Source organism: Cervus canadensis, chromosome 9 (genome assembly GCF_019320065.1).
Source record: "Cervus canadensis isolate Bull #8, Minnesota chromosome 9, ASM1932006v1, whole genome shotgun sequence".
In the NCBI taxonomy this organism is placed as follows: Eukaryota; Metazoa; Chordata; class Mammalia; order Artiodactyla; family Cervidae; genus Cervus; species Cervus canadensis.
Genome location: NC_057394.1, coordinates 83,593,639 through 83,607,927, shown reverse-complemented (window position 1 = coordinate 83,607,927; position 14,289 = coordinate 83,593,639). Strand labels below are relative to the sequence as shown.

The 14,289-nt window shown below is 52.7% G+C and overlaps 1 protein-coding gene across 1 annotated transcript; it reads right to left on the bottom strand.

Annotated features, from left to right (window-relative positions):
• Nucleotides 1–8,505: 8,505 nt before the first annotated feature.
• GJB2 (gap junction protein beta 2) lies at nt 8,506–13,189 on the bottom strand. The gene is made up of 2 exons (XM_043478163.1): nt 13,033–13,189; nt 8,506–10,288 (listed from the first exon to the last, which is right to left on the bottom strand). The coding sequence occupies exon 2, from the start codon at nt 10,264–10,266 to the stop codon at nt 9,586–9,588; it is 681 nt and encodes a 226-aa protein (XP_043334098.1). The 5' UTR covers nt 10,267–10,288; nt 13,033–13,189; the 3' UTR covers nt 8,506–9,585.
• Between the last annotated feature and the right edge of the window lie 1,100 nt (nt 13,190–14,289).

Genomic DNA, 14,289 nt, shown 5'->3' with positions numbered 1-14,289 from the left:
AGAGAAAGCTCCTTAGAGTGACCAGAGGTGCATCTACAATTAGTGAAGTCCTCAGAAAGTTGCTGAGAGAAGCAACTGGGGACCCAGTGTCACAGGTTAGTTCTGAGTGAACAGGCAGACACAGGACACCCTATTATATCCTCTTTCTCCTTTCTGTTCCTCCACAGCCCCCTGGGGGCCAGCAGGGCAGAGGCTGAAGGGATGCTGTGCACCTGGCCGGAGCTCCTGCCCTGTGCACGCACACCGAGGCGCCCAGACCAGGAGCCCCGTGTCCCCACACACGGGGACTGACTTACTTTTCTGTGTGTTCCAGATTCATTTCACTTGATGCGTGGGAACGTGTCTGTAAGTGGCTTGCAGCTGCCGGGAGTATACAGGTGAGTCATTGTCTTCACATCGCCAACCCTCCGGAGAAGAAAAAAAAACTGACACTGCTTTCAAGTGATTCCCGTGTAACGTCCCCGAGGCAGAGAGTGTTGCCACAAGGGCGACAGGAAAGATCATGTGTGCAGGTTTCAGGAAGCAGTACTCTCTTTTCAGAGGCCGGGCTGGCCGTTGGTCAAGGAAGAGAACACACAGGCCGTGTGCACTCTTGCCAGCACTTCTCCTTCGAGAAGAATGAGGCATGTTTAATCCTTTCCTTTCTCTCAATGAACACAGGCCTGTAGGGGGTAGACACTCTCCATCCAGTTGAACGCCGTTCACTTGGCAAGTGCCTAGGGCAGGCAGTGCTGTCACAGGGACTCTGAGCTCTGGTGGAAGAGGGGAGGACTGTCTGCTCCCCGTGAAAGACCCGCCACCCGGCTGCCAGGGGCCCAGCAAAGCATCCACCAGGCTGGGGGTGCAGCCACAGGCTGAGCCAGTCACTGTGTCCTGGAAACTCGCGGTCCATCGTGACGGCCACTGAACAGGCACCTCACCAACACACACGCTGAGCTCCATCAACCCCATAGCACAACCGATGGTAAATGGGCATGAAGGCAGGTCTTTGGTAAAAGCAAAGCCACGTAAAGTGAACTTTTGAGAGGCAGGGATCCCTGTACTTTGTTCTACTAGAATCAAGGCTCAGTCATGATACTGAGATGTCATCAGTGGTAGGACACAGCTCTCTGCTTCAGGGATGGCCAAATGCGAAAGAACCAAGAACTGTTTGTCTTAGAATCTGCAAGTGAGCGCCATTCCCTCCTCAGCGCCGTCCTCTCTGATTGAAGGGCCCTGAGGCCTGGCCAGCCCCCTGCCGCCTCTGCCTACTCCCTCTGGCACTGTCACCAGCTGTGAGGAGGTGAGCAGTCCTCTCTCCTTCTGCAAGGAGAGCCATGTGGGGCCAGCCTGGACGAGTCTAGAACTGTTCCCTCTTCATCCCTGGGGTCAGCTGGGTTTCCTTGTCGGCCTCGGGCTTTCCTGCACATGGAAGTCCAAGTGCTGAACATCCACCAGTTCTGGTCTCTTCCTCTCCTCCCGACGGGATCACATCTCCACCCTCTGCTCTGAGCCCCGGTGAAGCAGGGCACGCAGTCTGAACAGTGACCCGGGAGTTGGGACAGAGAAGCTGAGGACTTGAGGGTCCTGGAGGACACACTGGGAGGACGGGTTGATGCAGGTACAGATAGAAGAGTGGGGAGGGGAGGCAGGACCTGGGTGCCCTTTATTAGGGTCTGGGGGTAAGGCGGGGCTGGTCAATTCAAACAAAAGACTGGGATTTTGTTCAGTTCCTTAGGGTCTCATCTTAGGGCACGCGGGGGAGGCTCGGGCGGGTCAGGACAGAAAGATCACGGGGGCTCTGCCCCTGCTGTCCAGGGTCTGAGTGTATGAGGGGCTGGGGTCCCCCTACGCCCAGCGTCAGCCCCGTCTCCTGGCCGCTCAGGATGGCGCCGAGGCAGCAACACACACAGCAGCTCAGCTCTGCCTCACCACCTCACAGGCAATCAACAGAAGGACTTTCCTGTCCCGACAAAACAGAGATAAATCATTTTTCAAAAAAGGGTGACAACCACAGAGATGTCCATTTTCTGCTTCTTGTAAAGATGATGGCTCTGTTTGCTGTTCTGGGAGCTTTGTGTACGTTTTCAGAAATGCAAAGGTAGTCATGATGCTTGAGAACAAAAAAATCCATCAAAATTCTTCTTGTGAGTAAAAGCTGTGCTGGCCGTCAGGAGCAAACTCTTCCCCCACGTGTTTCTGGACTTGTGTGAGTGCCACAGGCGCTCCTGCATCTGTCTGGGGCAGAAGTGAAGCCCAGGCAGTCACTGCAGGCATGCAAACGTGCTCCACCTCCCGGGGCCTGGAGTGTGCATGAACTCTCACTACCTGGCCACAGGCATTTTCTCTGCCTTTCATCTCTATCCCCCCGAGAGTAGCTCTGTTTGCAATGTTCTCCTGACACAGGTGACGGAGACCACGGTGCACACTTCCAAGGTGAGGGAAGTCCCTCCTGTGTCTGAACATGGGGCCTCTTCTCTGGACCACCTGAATGGACGTGAAAAGGAGTGTTCTCTGCGGAGCAGGAAGGCCCTGTGCTCAGACCTGTATTTGTGTCGTGTTTACGGCTAATCTACGGGTTTAGGGAGTTATTTGGGGGCGTTATAGCACTAATAAACTGGTTTGGAGACGTTCGCAGTGTCTGAGGTATGTCTGAGCTCAGAACTCTTCTTAGTGCTTATGGTCACCAGCAGTGTCTTGTGTGAAGACAATCCATTGTCTCCTGTGTTAAGAAAAGACATCTTAAAAAATTACAGTAAAATACACATGACATAAAGTTCACCGTATTAGCCATTTTGTGTGTTCACTTTGAAGCACACTCACATCACTGTGAGACCATCCCCAGCACCAGCTCCAGAAGGTGCTGCTTTTTGTCCTCCCAGGCTGAGACCGTCTGCCCATTAGTTATGCCCCTTCCCCCACCAGACCATGGAAGCCACCCTTCTGTCTCCATGAATGTGACTAATCTGGGGACCCCATGGAAGTGGAATCCTACAGTATTTGTCCTTTTGTGTTTGATTTATTTCACTGAGCATGATGTTAGGTTTCACCCATGTGGTAGCCTGTGTTGGAATTTCCCTTTCTTTTTTTTTGCAGGCTGAATAATATTTTGTTGCGTATGTGAGCCACATTTTAAAAAATCTGTTCATTTATCGATGGACACCTGTAGTGCTTCTAGTTTTTGGCAAGTGTGAATAAAGCTGCTATGAACATGGGCAAACACACATCTGTTAACACTGAGATCTGTTTCTTTTGGAAAAGTCAGGGCAAATGAGAAAAATTAATGCTTTATTGAATTCTTGTGAGTCACAATTGCCCAAAACCACTTTTTATGTCTTGTCAATATTAATTGTGTAAATATCACAATTAGTAAAGTGCCTGAAAATTTTGATTGGAATGCTATTAGGTGATTTTCCCACCTAGACAATATAACGGAATTAAGACCAAATAACACTGAATATTTAGAGTTGCTGTGTTAATATTAGATGATGGCTTAAAAAACATTTTAAATAAGAGACTTCCCTGCCCCATAGATGAGTCCTGAATAAGAAATAATCTCAGCAGAGGATTTACGGCCCTGGATGGTAAGACTTCAAAATACTGGGCCCCCCAGAAACCGGCCGGCCAGTTGTAACATCAAGTGGTAGAAAGAGGCCTCGATAAGTCATGCAGCATCTCAAAGAAAAGGAAGAATGCCAGGCTGCACACTGTCTCCCTTCCTGGCCAAAGGCTACATCTTCCATGGCTTACTTTGTGCTCCTTTAGGCCCTGAAGAAACCATTTCTGGCCCAGGTCTCTCCTGTGGTGCTTGGTATGCCAGCATATCGCCGGTTTGTTTGGACACACCTGCCCTCCACACCATGACTGCTTCTAGAATCATCTCTGTGTTTATCAGTACTCCCCACCCGTGGAGACCTTGGTGAGCGTGTCCTTAGAGAGGACACCAGAGTCGTAAACGCACTCAGGTGTGTGCGGAAGGCTGTTCGCCCCGTCTGTCATAGTATCCTTACTCTTAAGAAGAAAACGTATGAACCAGAGGCAGCGAAGTACATTTACCTGGAAAACTCCAAACTAAAATCCTGCTGGTAAATGAACTGTGGTGGAGCGCAAAGAAGAGTCTGGAGGCATTCCACGGTCAATGTTTTTACTGGCTGAAGTGGCCTTAGGCTTGTTAGACTGACAGGTGACATGAAGTTGGAAGGAATTGCTTTCAACATATTCATATAAACTGAATATGGGGCCACGGAGGGTCTAATGGAGCCAAGGGATAGGCCAAGGTCAGCAGGTTGGAATCCACCCAGGAAAAGGCGAAGCCCTGAGTTAGGCTTGAAAATCCACACGGCGCTTGCTACAAAGGGAAGGGTAGTTTGAGACTAGATGGAGGTGGCGGGCAGCAGGGAAGGGGGGTTACCTTTTGTGAAAAACTGGAAACAGTGTGACAGCTAGGCACTAACAAGGCGGGATTACCACTCTGAACTTTGCTCCTCTGTAAAAAAAGATCAAGTTAGAGCTACACACAGACCTGCAGAGAGTTCTCGGGTGTATTACTGAGACACCATCACAGAGAAAATGACGTAAGAAAAGCAGACTGACGTGGCCGTGTGCATTTGCGTGGGTTTGAGTGTGAATATCTGCGGTGCAGGACCTCTGGGGCAGGTTTGCATCCAGGGGTTAATACATCGAGCAGGGCTGCAGAGGAGACCTGCACCTGGACTTTGCTTCCGTATTTAATCTCAAAGCCAATGTACTTCTATATTAATTCCACAATCTCATACATCACATCACTGACCTTTTTGATTGATCATGAGGAAAGATGGGGCAGCTGTTAAAAAGCAAACTCGAGATCCCACCGCTTTAGCCACAGGCTGCGTCTGTCTGTGGCCAGGCTGTCTGTGCTCAGAGGACCGGGAGGAGCCCCTGCTGCTGGACCCGGTCAGGGACTAACCGGGGCTCCATGGCAGAGGTCAGGGTGAGGCCTGTCTTGTTCCTTCTCTGCCTGGACCTGGTGGATCTGGACACAGGAGCTGCTTCATCGTGATGAATAAACAAGTCAGAGTCTGCTAATGGAAATGCGGACCCGTGTGGCTGGAGAATGAAGTTAGGGTTGAACTTGGACATGTTCTTGGTGATGGCAGGTTCCTGAGAGGCAGACAGACTCCTCTGGGTCCAGCAGAGGGCAGGACAGATGCTGGAAGCAGGTGTCCTGGGGGAGGCGTCACCCCAGCCCAGAGGCCTCCCCTTGGCCACGCCATACCATCTGGCCCCTGGCACCGCCTCTTTCCCGTTTATTCCTCTCCACTGCACTCATCTTCAGGTATTTGTTCATATTTTGTTTGCTCCCAGTCCTGTTGCCCAACAGTTCCTGGTGCTCAGTGGGCACTCTGTAAATCTTGGCTGAGTAAATAAATAATTAGCGACTGGCAGGAATGGAAGGCGGTGTCACCAGAGGGGGCCCCTCAGCCCTGCCAGTGTGGGATGAAAGGGCTGTCAGCTTCCAGAAGTAACTCCCCAGCTCCAGAATTGCCCCCCCCCACCACCACCGTGCTCCTGCCCTGAGCTGCACCCCCCACACGGAGGAGGCGTGGCCACCCCGGGGCATTGCTGGGCAGCTCTGGAGCACTTGGTAACTCAGAAGGAGGTGTGAAGTGACCCTAACAATGTGAATCAAAACTGGAGCCCATTATACAGAGTGAAGTAAGCCAGAAAGATAAAGACCAATACAATATACTAACACATATATATGGAATTTAGAAAGATGGTAACGATAACCCTATGTGCAAAACAGAAAAAGAGACACAGATGTACAGAACAGACTTTTGGACTCTGTGGGAAAAGGCGAGGATGGGATGTTTTGAGAGAACAGCATCGAAACATGTATATTATCAAGGGTGAAACAGATCGCCAGCCCAGGTTGGATGCATGAGACAAGTGCTTGGGGCTGGTGCACTAGGAAGACCCAGAGGATGGGGTGGGGAGGGAGGTGGGAGGGGGGATCGGGACAGGGAATACATGTAAATCCATGGCTGATTCATGTCAATGTATGGCAAAAACCACTACAATATTGTAAAGTAATTAGCCTCCAACTAATAAAAATAAATGGAAAAAAAAAAAGCTTTTTTCTTTCAAGATCTTTCTCCAGGTGCAGGGTAACAGAGCCTCTCTTCCCCTTCTTGGTGGTCTCAGCCACTCCACCCCCTGCCCCCCCCCCCCATTGTGCTTATTTCAGACTTTGAGTAAACAGGCGCTATCCCCCAGCTTTGGGAGGGTCATTCCTTCAAGAACCCCATCCATCCACCCCGCAGCCTGGGATCCACCTGGTGGAAAACAGAGACCAGTGTATATCACTTAGCACTTTGCTGCGTGGACACTTTGATGTAAATTATCTTCTTGGGTTTCTGTGACCCTCGGGTACTGTTTAGCCAGAGCTTTAAGATGAGGAACCAGGTCTGACAAGTGAGTGAGCTCCCTGTACCCACGACAGACCCCTCAGTGCCCTGCCTCTCCCCAGGCCCTTCCCCAAGGTCAGGGACAGCGTGAGGGACCACTCAGGCCCTGGTCACCCCGATTCCCACCTTCGTCTTCCTGATTCAACCCAGATTTACCTGCCCACAGCTGCCCATGCATGGAAGAGTCGAGGTGTCCTAATAAACCCCAAACAAGAAAGCCTTAGCAGCTGGGCTGTTCCCACTGCCTCTTACGGGCTTAGTGTGGCCAACCTGACATGGGGAACTTGGGTGGACTCTTCACAAATAATACAAAAGGAGAGCTTTTTTACATCTACAACAAATTATAAATGAGTGGCTTGAGATATATATTAGGATGATCGTTTTTAGAGTTCAAGCTCTAACTTTCAGGCATGTGGCCAAACCTGTCTGTAAATTCTTAAAAGCGGTCAGTAGTCGTCTGTAATTATTTTGACCCAGTCTTTTAATACCCAAGAGTCATAATCTTCATAGCTTGTGAGTGCATCTATTTAAAAAGTCACGTGTTCCTGTCACAGGCTGTGTGGAGGGCAGCCTGGAAGGTGGCCAGGGACCATTTCTTATCCCTTCTCTATCATCTGGAGGAAAAGTGACTGCTTTCTGTCCTTCTAAACCCATCTACAAACTGTATGGGCTTCCCAGGTGGCTCAGTGGTAAAGAATCTGCCTGGTAACGAGCAGGAAATGTGGATTCAATCCCTGGGTCGGGAAGATCCCCAGGAGAAGGAAATGGCCACCCACTCCAGTATTCTTGCCTGGAGAATCTCATGGACAGAGGAGCCTGGCAGGCTACATTCCAGGGGGTCACAAAGAGTTGGACATGACTTAGAGACTAAACAAACAACAAAGGAGCGTATGGTTCCCCATAAACACACTTGTAATTACCAATGTGTAAAGTGCTTTCAGGTCCCTGGATGAGGTCTCCGACCACCTTGGGTGTTTCTGGCATCCTAGGAGTGCGCTGGGCAGCAGGCCACATTCACGGACTAGAAGGTGCTCCCGGAACAGAAGACAGGTGATAAGACCAGTTTGGTTGCACACAAATGGACATGAAATCCCATAGGCAACCCCATAGAAAAGACACCTGATTGAATTTTTCTCATGCCTCAGCCAACTTTGACTGTGAATAACATTTTAACATCTTTGAATGATTCTTCTAGGAGCCAACCTGGTCACATGACCCCAGCTTAGCGTCCTCCAAGTGGCAAAGCCTGTCCACACCTATACTGTGCATGTTTCTCAGGAACCCGCTAGTGGTGAGCACGGGGCAGGAATAACCCTTTTTCCTCCTTTCCCGACTGTCCTTCTGGTGACACAGGCTTTTCCGTAACTGGGGCGGAAGGATCCCAGAGTCTCAGACAGACACAGTGGTAACTTACCCATTTAGTGTTATGAAATTTTCACATACTTTTACAAAACCAGCTATAGATGAAATTAAAAGCTACTATTCTATTCTATTAAAAGGGCTTCCCAGGTGGTGCTAGTGGTAAAGAACTTGCCTGCCAATACAGGAGACATGAGATTCAGGTTGCACATCCCTGGGTTGGGAAGATCCCTGGGAGGCATGGCAACCCACTCCAGTGTACTTGCCTAGAGAATCCCATGGACAGAGGATCTTGGAGGGCTACAGTCCATGGGGTTGCAAAGAGTTGGATGTGACTGAAGCTACTTAGCACACATTCTGTAATAGATTTTAAATAACCATTATATGAATCAATTATATTTTAATATTTAAATGATATATGAGATGTTACAAAATTATTTTAATTACAAGTATGTAATTAAAACTATTATGTATTATTATAAAATGTTTTTATAAAGCTATTCTTGGCAACAGAAAAGTATTTACTCTCATTGATGTATACTGAGTACCATTTTTTTAAAACCATGTCAAGCATCATGAAAATATTAGGATTCTGTCTGTCTTATAGAATTGCTAAATAGTTATCTAAACCCTAGTTTCTACTTTTTAAAAAATGTCTATTAAATCTATTTTCACTTTAAAAGCCTGGATGCTGAAAAGGGAAGTGAAAAAACCTTTGAAGTAGATGAAACTCATTTTTAATTGTCAGAATTGAGAGTCTAGTTTTTACACCTCTTTTTTAGAAACATTTACTGCCCCGTCCCCCTCAATTTGCCATTTTCTTCTGCACCATTAAATCATACTGTGGCAATAAAATAATCCCAAGCAATCTCTGTACGTCAGCATTCTTCCCGTGGGAGTGGAAAAGGCACCATCGTAAGGAAGCTCAGGGTGTCTTGAACCACCCCACCATTGGTAGTAACTCATGGTATATAAAGTCTGTATTCCTCATGCAAAATCACATCTAAGCTTTTGAAACGAGGCAGTTTGCTATTAGAAGCCATCACCAAGGGTTGCTAGTTTGTTTCACTGAGGGAAGCTAAAATTCGTCCCTGTAGCACACACCACACGTCACACAACAGACAGCCTCTTGGGGGCAGTGCAAACCACTCACACCTGAAAGGCCATAATTAAATTCAACAAGAGCATCTAATTATACCCCGTTTACATATCATAATCTGAGCCTTTGAAATAAGAGGAACCTATAATGAATGGTTCCTTGCAGATCAAAAGAACACGTCATATTTTAAATTTTCACTTAAAAAACGTGTAACAGAGTTTGAAGCATTAGGGAGCGCGTCCACTGTTGAAGACTGAAATGTCAAAGCAAATAAAAGAACCAAGATTCTCTGTGTTCACCTTTAATGCAGGGGAAATGGCAAAGAGAGCCCTAAGTGGGTCAACTAGACCCTGTGCTTTTCAGGCCCTGGCGTTTCTCTCCTTTCCTCAAAGAAACGGAGACAAACGCCATGTCCTTTGTCTAAATAGGCATGGCCACCCGGGCCAGCTCGGCCCCACAAGGACCGATTTCAGAGAAAAGTGGCAGAGGCTCTGAGTCTGCCTTCAATGGGACACTTGCAGGGATCGGGTGGGGGGCACAGCCTCTAGAGGCGTCTGGGGTTGCATGTGCGATCTACCGGGGAGGGGGTCACAGGTGGTCCTGAATTCGAGCTGTACCCGGGGCAGGGGGGCCGGCTGACTGTGCCTCTCGGCTGAGCACAGATCTCACTCCTCTTTTATCTAAACCTGGCGTCCACTATAGTTACACTGGTTTTTTGGACTTTCCGGAGCAAAATCGTATCAGCAAGTAACACAGCTCAGTGACATTGAGCAGGATGCAAATTCCAGACACTGCAATCATGAAGACCGTGAAGACGGTCTTCTCTGTGGGCCTGGACACGAAGCAGTCCACCGTGTTGGGGCAGGGCCAGGCATTGCACTTCACTAGGCGCTGCATGGCGAAGCCATCATACATCACGTAGAAGACGTACATGAAGGCAGCCTCAAAGATGACTCGGAAGAAGATGCTGCCCGTGTAGGTCCACCACAGAGACCCCTCGATCCGGACCTTCTGCTTCTTGATCTCTTCGATGTCCTTGAATTCGGTCTTTATCTCTCCCCTGATGAACTTGCGCTTCTTCTCGTGCCTGTAGTAGGCCACGTGCATGGCCACCAGCAGGGCAGGCGTGGACACGAAGATGAGCTGCAGCGCCCAGAGCCGGATGTGCGAGATGGGGAAGTAGTGGTCGTAGCACACGTTCTTGCAGCCAGGCTGCAGGGTGTTGCACACGAAGTCGGCCTGCTCGTCCCCCCACACCTCCTTGGCGGCCACCACCAAGATCATGATTCGGAAGATGAAGAGGACGGTCAGCCAGATCTTGCCGATGCTGGTAGAGTGCTTGTTCACACCCCCCAGGATCGTGTGCAGTGCGCCCCAGTCCATTGTCTCGTTTGGGTGGCTTGTGCTGGAAAAGACAGAGTGATACAGTGTGACACGGGGTGAGCGTGTGGGACCGGCTTGGGGAGGCCCATGAGCACCAGCCATCTCAAAGGGCCAGTTCTTACACAGCCTCCCTCAACAAGGGGAAACAAGAGCAACCAGGCTTGTCATGGGGTTTGCTGGGCAGCAGGCAGTCCATCGTGGATGTGTTCTCTGTTCTCTAGTTAAGAGGGGTGTACTCACCCCAGTAATGCACCCAGCCTTCAACACAATCAACTCGTGGGGTGGGGAGGGAGCACCCCAGCAAACGTGCCCACTGACCCAGGGCCCTGGGTGTGCTGACACCCCCTGTTCGGGTCTCCCAACCCTCCAGTGGCATTCAGCACTCTCAAGTGTTTGCTGGCCTCTAGCTCTGGATGGTACTCTGGGCTCGTGCCTGCTGGGGCCGACCTCGCCTTCAAGGCCAAGAGGCCATGTCTTCCCACAGCAACTCCTTTCTTAGAGTATTTCAGTTTTCTGGACATGGGATGCAGTGTCGAAATGACTGTCCCCAAGGGTAAAATTCATGTTTAACATTTCCCAGTGGGCTTCACTTCCTTTTCCTGTACAAAAGGGAGCTGGTTAGAAACGATCCTTCCTCAGAGAAGAGCCAGTGTGTGCCTGGGTTTCTGTGTGCGCCCTATGTGTGGGCTGGGGTCCTTGTTGTCCTGACGGGACTGACCAATCAGTCAATACTTGGGTTTGAAAACTGTTCAGATGGTGCATTTTTATTGTGGCTATGGTTTTAATTTAGAAGTGCTTCTAAAGAGGTGCATCCTAAGAAAATAAATGAAAGCTTAACTCAGTGAATCCCCAGGGACTGGCCGTCACAGGCATCCTCATGGTATTGAGGGTCAATGTGGATGCTGCCGGGTGACGTGCTGCCTGCTGGAGGGGACCTGGGGAGCCCAGGCATTTGCTCCAGGAGCTGGTGGCCTTCTCATCACAGGGTATGAACTGTTTTCATTTACATGCAGTCACACCCATCTGTCTCAATCAAGCCTCTTATAACAAGGCTCCACCCTCCACAATCTGATGAGTAATCTGTGTCTACACTCTCCGTACTGGTTCTCAGTGCTTCTTCTTGCCTAAAAGCTTAGTGTTCTTATTCTGAGCAAGTCAGGTCCTGTTTCCTGCTGGACTTCCCAAGCAGCCAGGGTCAGCGGCGGGGGGCTGGAGGGGGTAGTGTGATCACCCCGCTGCCTATGGGGCACTGCTTGGGGCACCCAGGCCTGGCTGAAACCATCCATGGCCACTTCAGAGGAGGCAGCCTAGACACGAGAAAGTCAGGACAGGAGAGCTATGAGCGCTGAGACACTTGGGCAGCTCGGCTTGAAAGAGGGAAACATCACCTGGAAAAGGCTCAGCCCTGACCCTGAACACAGATGGCCTCGGGGCCTTAGGGCCCTCTGAGCTGGCCCGTCCTGGCCGGCAGCATGACCACCATCCCTGTGAAATCAGACCCTCCACTTCTCTGCCTTAATTACCAAGTGCCAATAGGACACTCTCTGAAACAGCCCATCTGACTTGTATCAGTGCAACTGGCTAAAGACTCGGGGTGGAGTGGGTGCCAGCCCAGGACCCACACTCCTCTAACCAGTCAACCAGCGGCTGATGTTCAGAAAACACAGTGGGAAGTAAACCCTCCATCCTTGTCCTTCTGTAAAATCTCTTGGTTGGGCGGCAGCTTCCTGTCCAAAGATCCTTGAGGCAGAGAAGCTAATTAAAGTTTGACCCCCCATGGGACAGGGTGACAGGAGAGGAGGGCTGGCCAGGTGACCTGGCCGGACGAAAGCATTCTCAAATTCATCCCGGCGCTGACCCCTGCCCTTCCCGACCTGTCCACACCACCTGCCCGGTGGGTGAAGGGGCGACCTTCGGGGGGTGCGGGGCGCTGCTGGGTGAGGCGCAGGTTGCAGAAAGGTCACCAGGAGTCCTTCACCCGTTAATTCCTCAACCCTCACGTTTTGGGTGGTGGCCCTTGTCTCCACAGACCCCGCCCCCGACTCAAAGGGCGGATCCGGGGACGCGGCTGTCACCGCATCTAGAGATGGGGGGCCCGGGGGTCAGATCTCAGGACGCGAGAGGACTGTGAGGCTTGGGCCCCGGCCGGCGGGGGACACCCCGAAGCACTGCTCCCCGTGTGTAACCGGCGCCCTGAAAGTCGCCCCCACTACTGCGCCTGGAAGCCCCGCTCGGAACTCGAGCTCGGGGAGGGAAAGAGGCCATGCCGGCCGCTGGGCTCTCGCTCGACCGCGGAAGGTCAGCTTCCTGCAGGTTGAGCTTCCGCTTCACGCCCGAGACCGCGTTTTCTTTCTGAGCGAAACCTCCGGCTCCGGGAGGCTCCGGGTGAAGAGCCCGGCGGCCGCGCCAGCCTTTCCGGAGGAGCCGCGAACACTCCCGGCGAGTGCGCGCACCTGTCCGCCCCCGGCCCCGCTCCCGCTCGACCGCGCGCTGCGCACCAGACTCAGCCCCAGGAGCTCCGGCCACGGGTTCGCGATCGCCTCCCGCCCGGCGCCGCTGTGGCCACTGCCTCGGGCGCGGGACCTCGGGGCGCGCCGGGTGCAGCCTGGGGACCCGGGTCCCACCCCGCGGGGTTCCAGAATCCCTGGTGGTCCCGGGGTCCCTCTCCGAGGGGTCCCACAGCCCCTGGCGGCCCCGGGGGTCTCTCCCCGAGGGGTCCCACAGCCCTCTGCCTTTCGGGGCAGTCGAGAGTGGGCGCGGCCTTACCGCTGGGAGCGGGACGCACGAGCGGAACGCGCGGCGGCTGCGAGGGAGTCGCGGGGATCGCGGGGGTCGCGGGGGCGCAGCTACGGCCCGAGTCTGGAGAGCGCTGCGCGCGGGGCGCTCGGGCCTTCGACACCTGTCTGACCGGCGGCGCCTTTTAACCGCGCCCCGCACCCCGCCTCCTCCTGGGAGCGGTTGAGAAAGTCCAGAGGGGGCGGCTCCTCGGCGTCCGGCCGCCCCCAGCGCCGAGGGGCGGGGCGCGCCGCCGGGGGGTCCACGGCGCTTCCCCCTGCCCGAGCGCGGTGAGGCTGGGGTTGCCGGCGTCTCGGGCGGTGGCCTGGGGGGTGGAAGGGGGGGCGGAGACGTGAAAGGTTTGGTGCCATTGCTGTTACTGTGGTTTCTGCCTGGACTGGTCCTAGAGTGCTGTGGTGGTCAAAGCTCGGATTTAATTAATTAATTAATGCAAAATAGTTGAAGCGAGAGTTCAGGCGCGGAGAGCCGTTAGCTCCGAGGCTCTGCGGGCGCGCGGGTGCCGGGGCCGCTTCCCTGCCGGGAATGTGGGTTCGCAGTGGGCGAGGAGGGGCAGCGCTGCGCCTGGCCGAGTGCCTGCTTGTTTCTCCCCCAAACCTCGCAGGCAGACTTAACAACCGTCTCCTTGAGTTCCCTGTGTGACTCGATCCCTCAACTATGCGCCGAGGGCCGGGGCTGGCGGTGGTGGGGAGACCCTGTGGGCGCACCCAGGCCTGAGCCCCAGCGAGGGTGCCCGGGCCCCTACCGGTGTTCGCCTCCCACGACCGAGAAATCGCGAGGACGGTACCCAACTCGGGATCGGGGGGCCGCCACGAATGAAGTCCCCAGACCCCTGCCCTGCCCACTCGCCGCGAAGGGGAGCGCGGCTGGGGTTTCTGGAGACGATCCTGGGAAGCCGGGCTCCTCTCCCGGAAGCCTGATCTCGGATTACAGGGTTCATTGTTCCCCTGTGGTTGGGTATTCTGAGGTCCACAGAGAGAGCGGATGGAGAATTAAAATCGCAAGACTAGGCCGCATCTGGGGACCTGTGTCTAGCATGAGGGGTGGGGGTTGGGGGCAGGATCTGGCTCCAGGATTCCCGCAAAGAGGGCCGCCCCGAGGTGCGGGCGTGCTCGCTCCCACCACCGCTTTACTTGGGTCGTCTTTAAGTTGAGCAGAGATGATTCACCCTGACAGGGCAGATCTGGCCTTACAGATGAGTTTCCCATGAGTGCCAACACTGGCGTAAAG

What these genes read in the sequence shown, in the direction of transcription:
- GJB2 (XM_043478163.1), bottom strand. Translation starts at nt 10,266, where the DNA reads ATGGACTGGGGCGCACTGCACACGATCCTGGGGGGTGTGAACAAGCAC.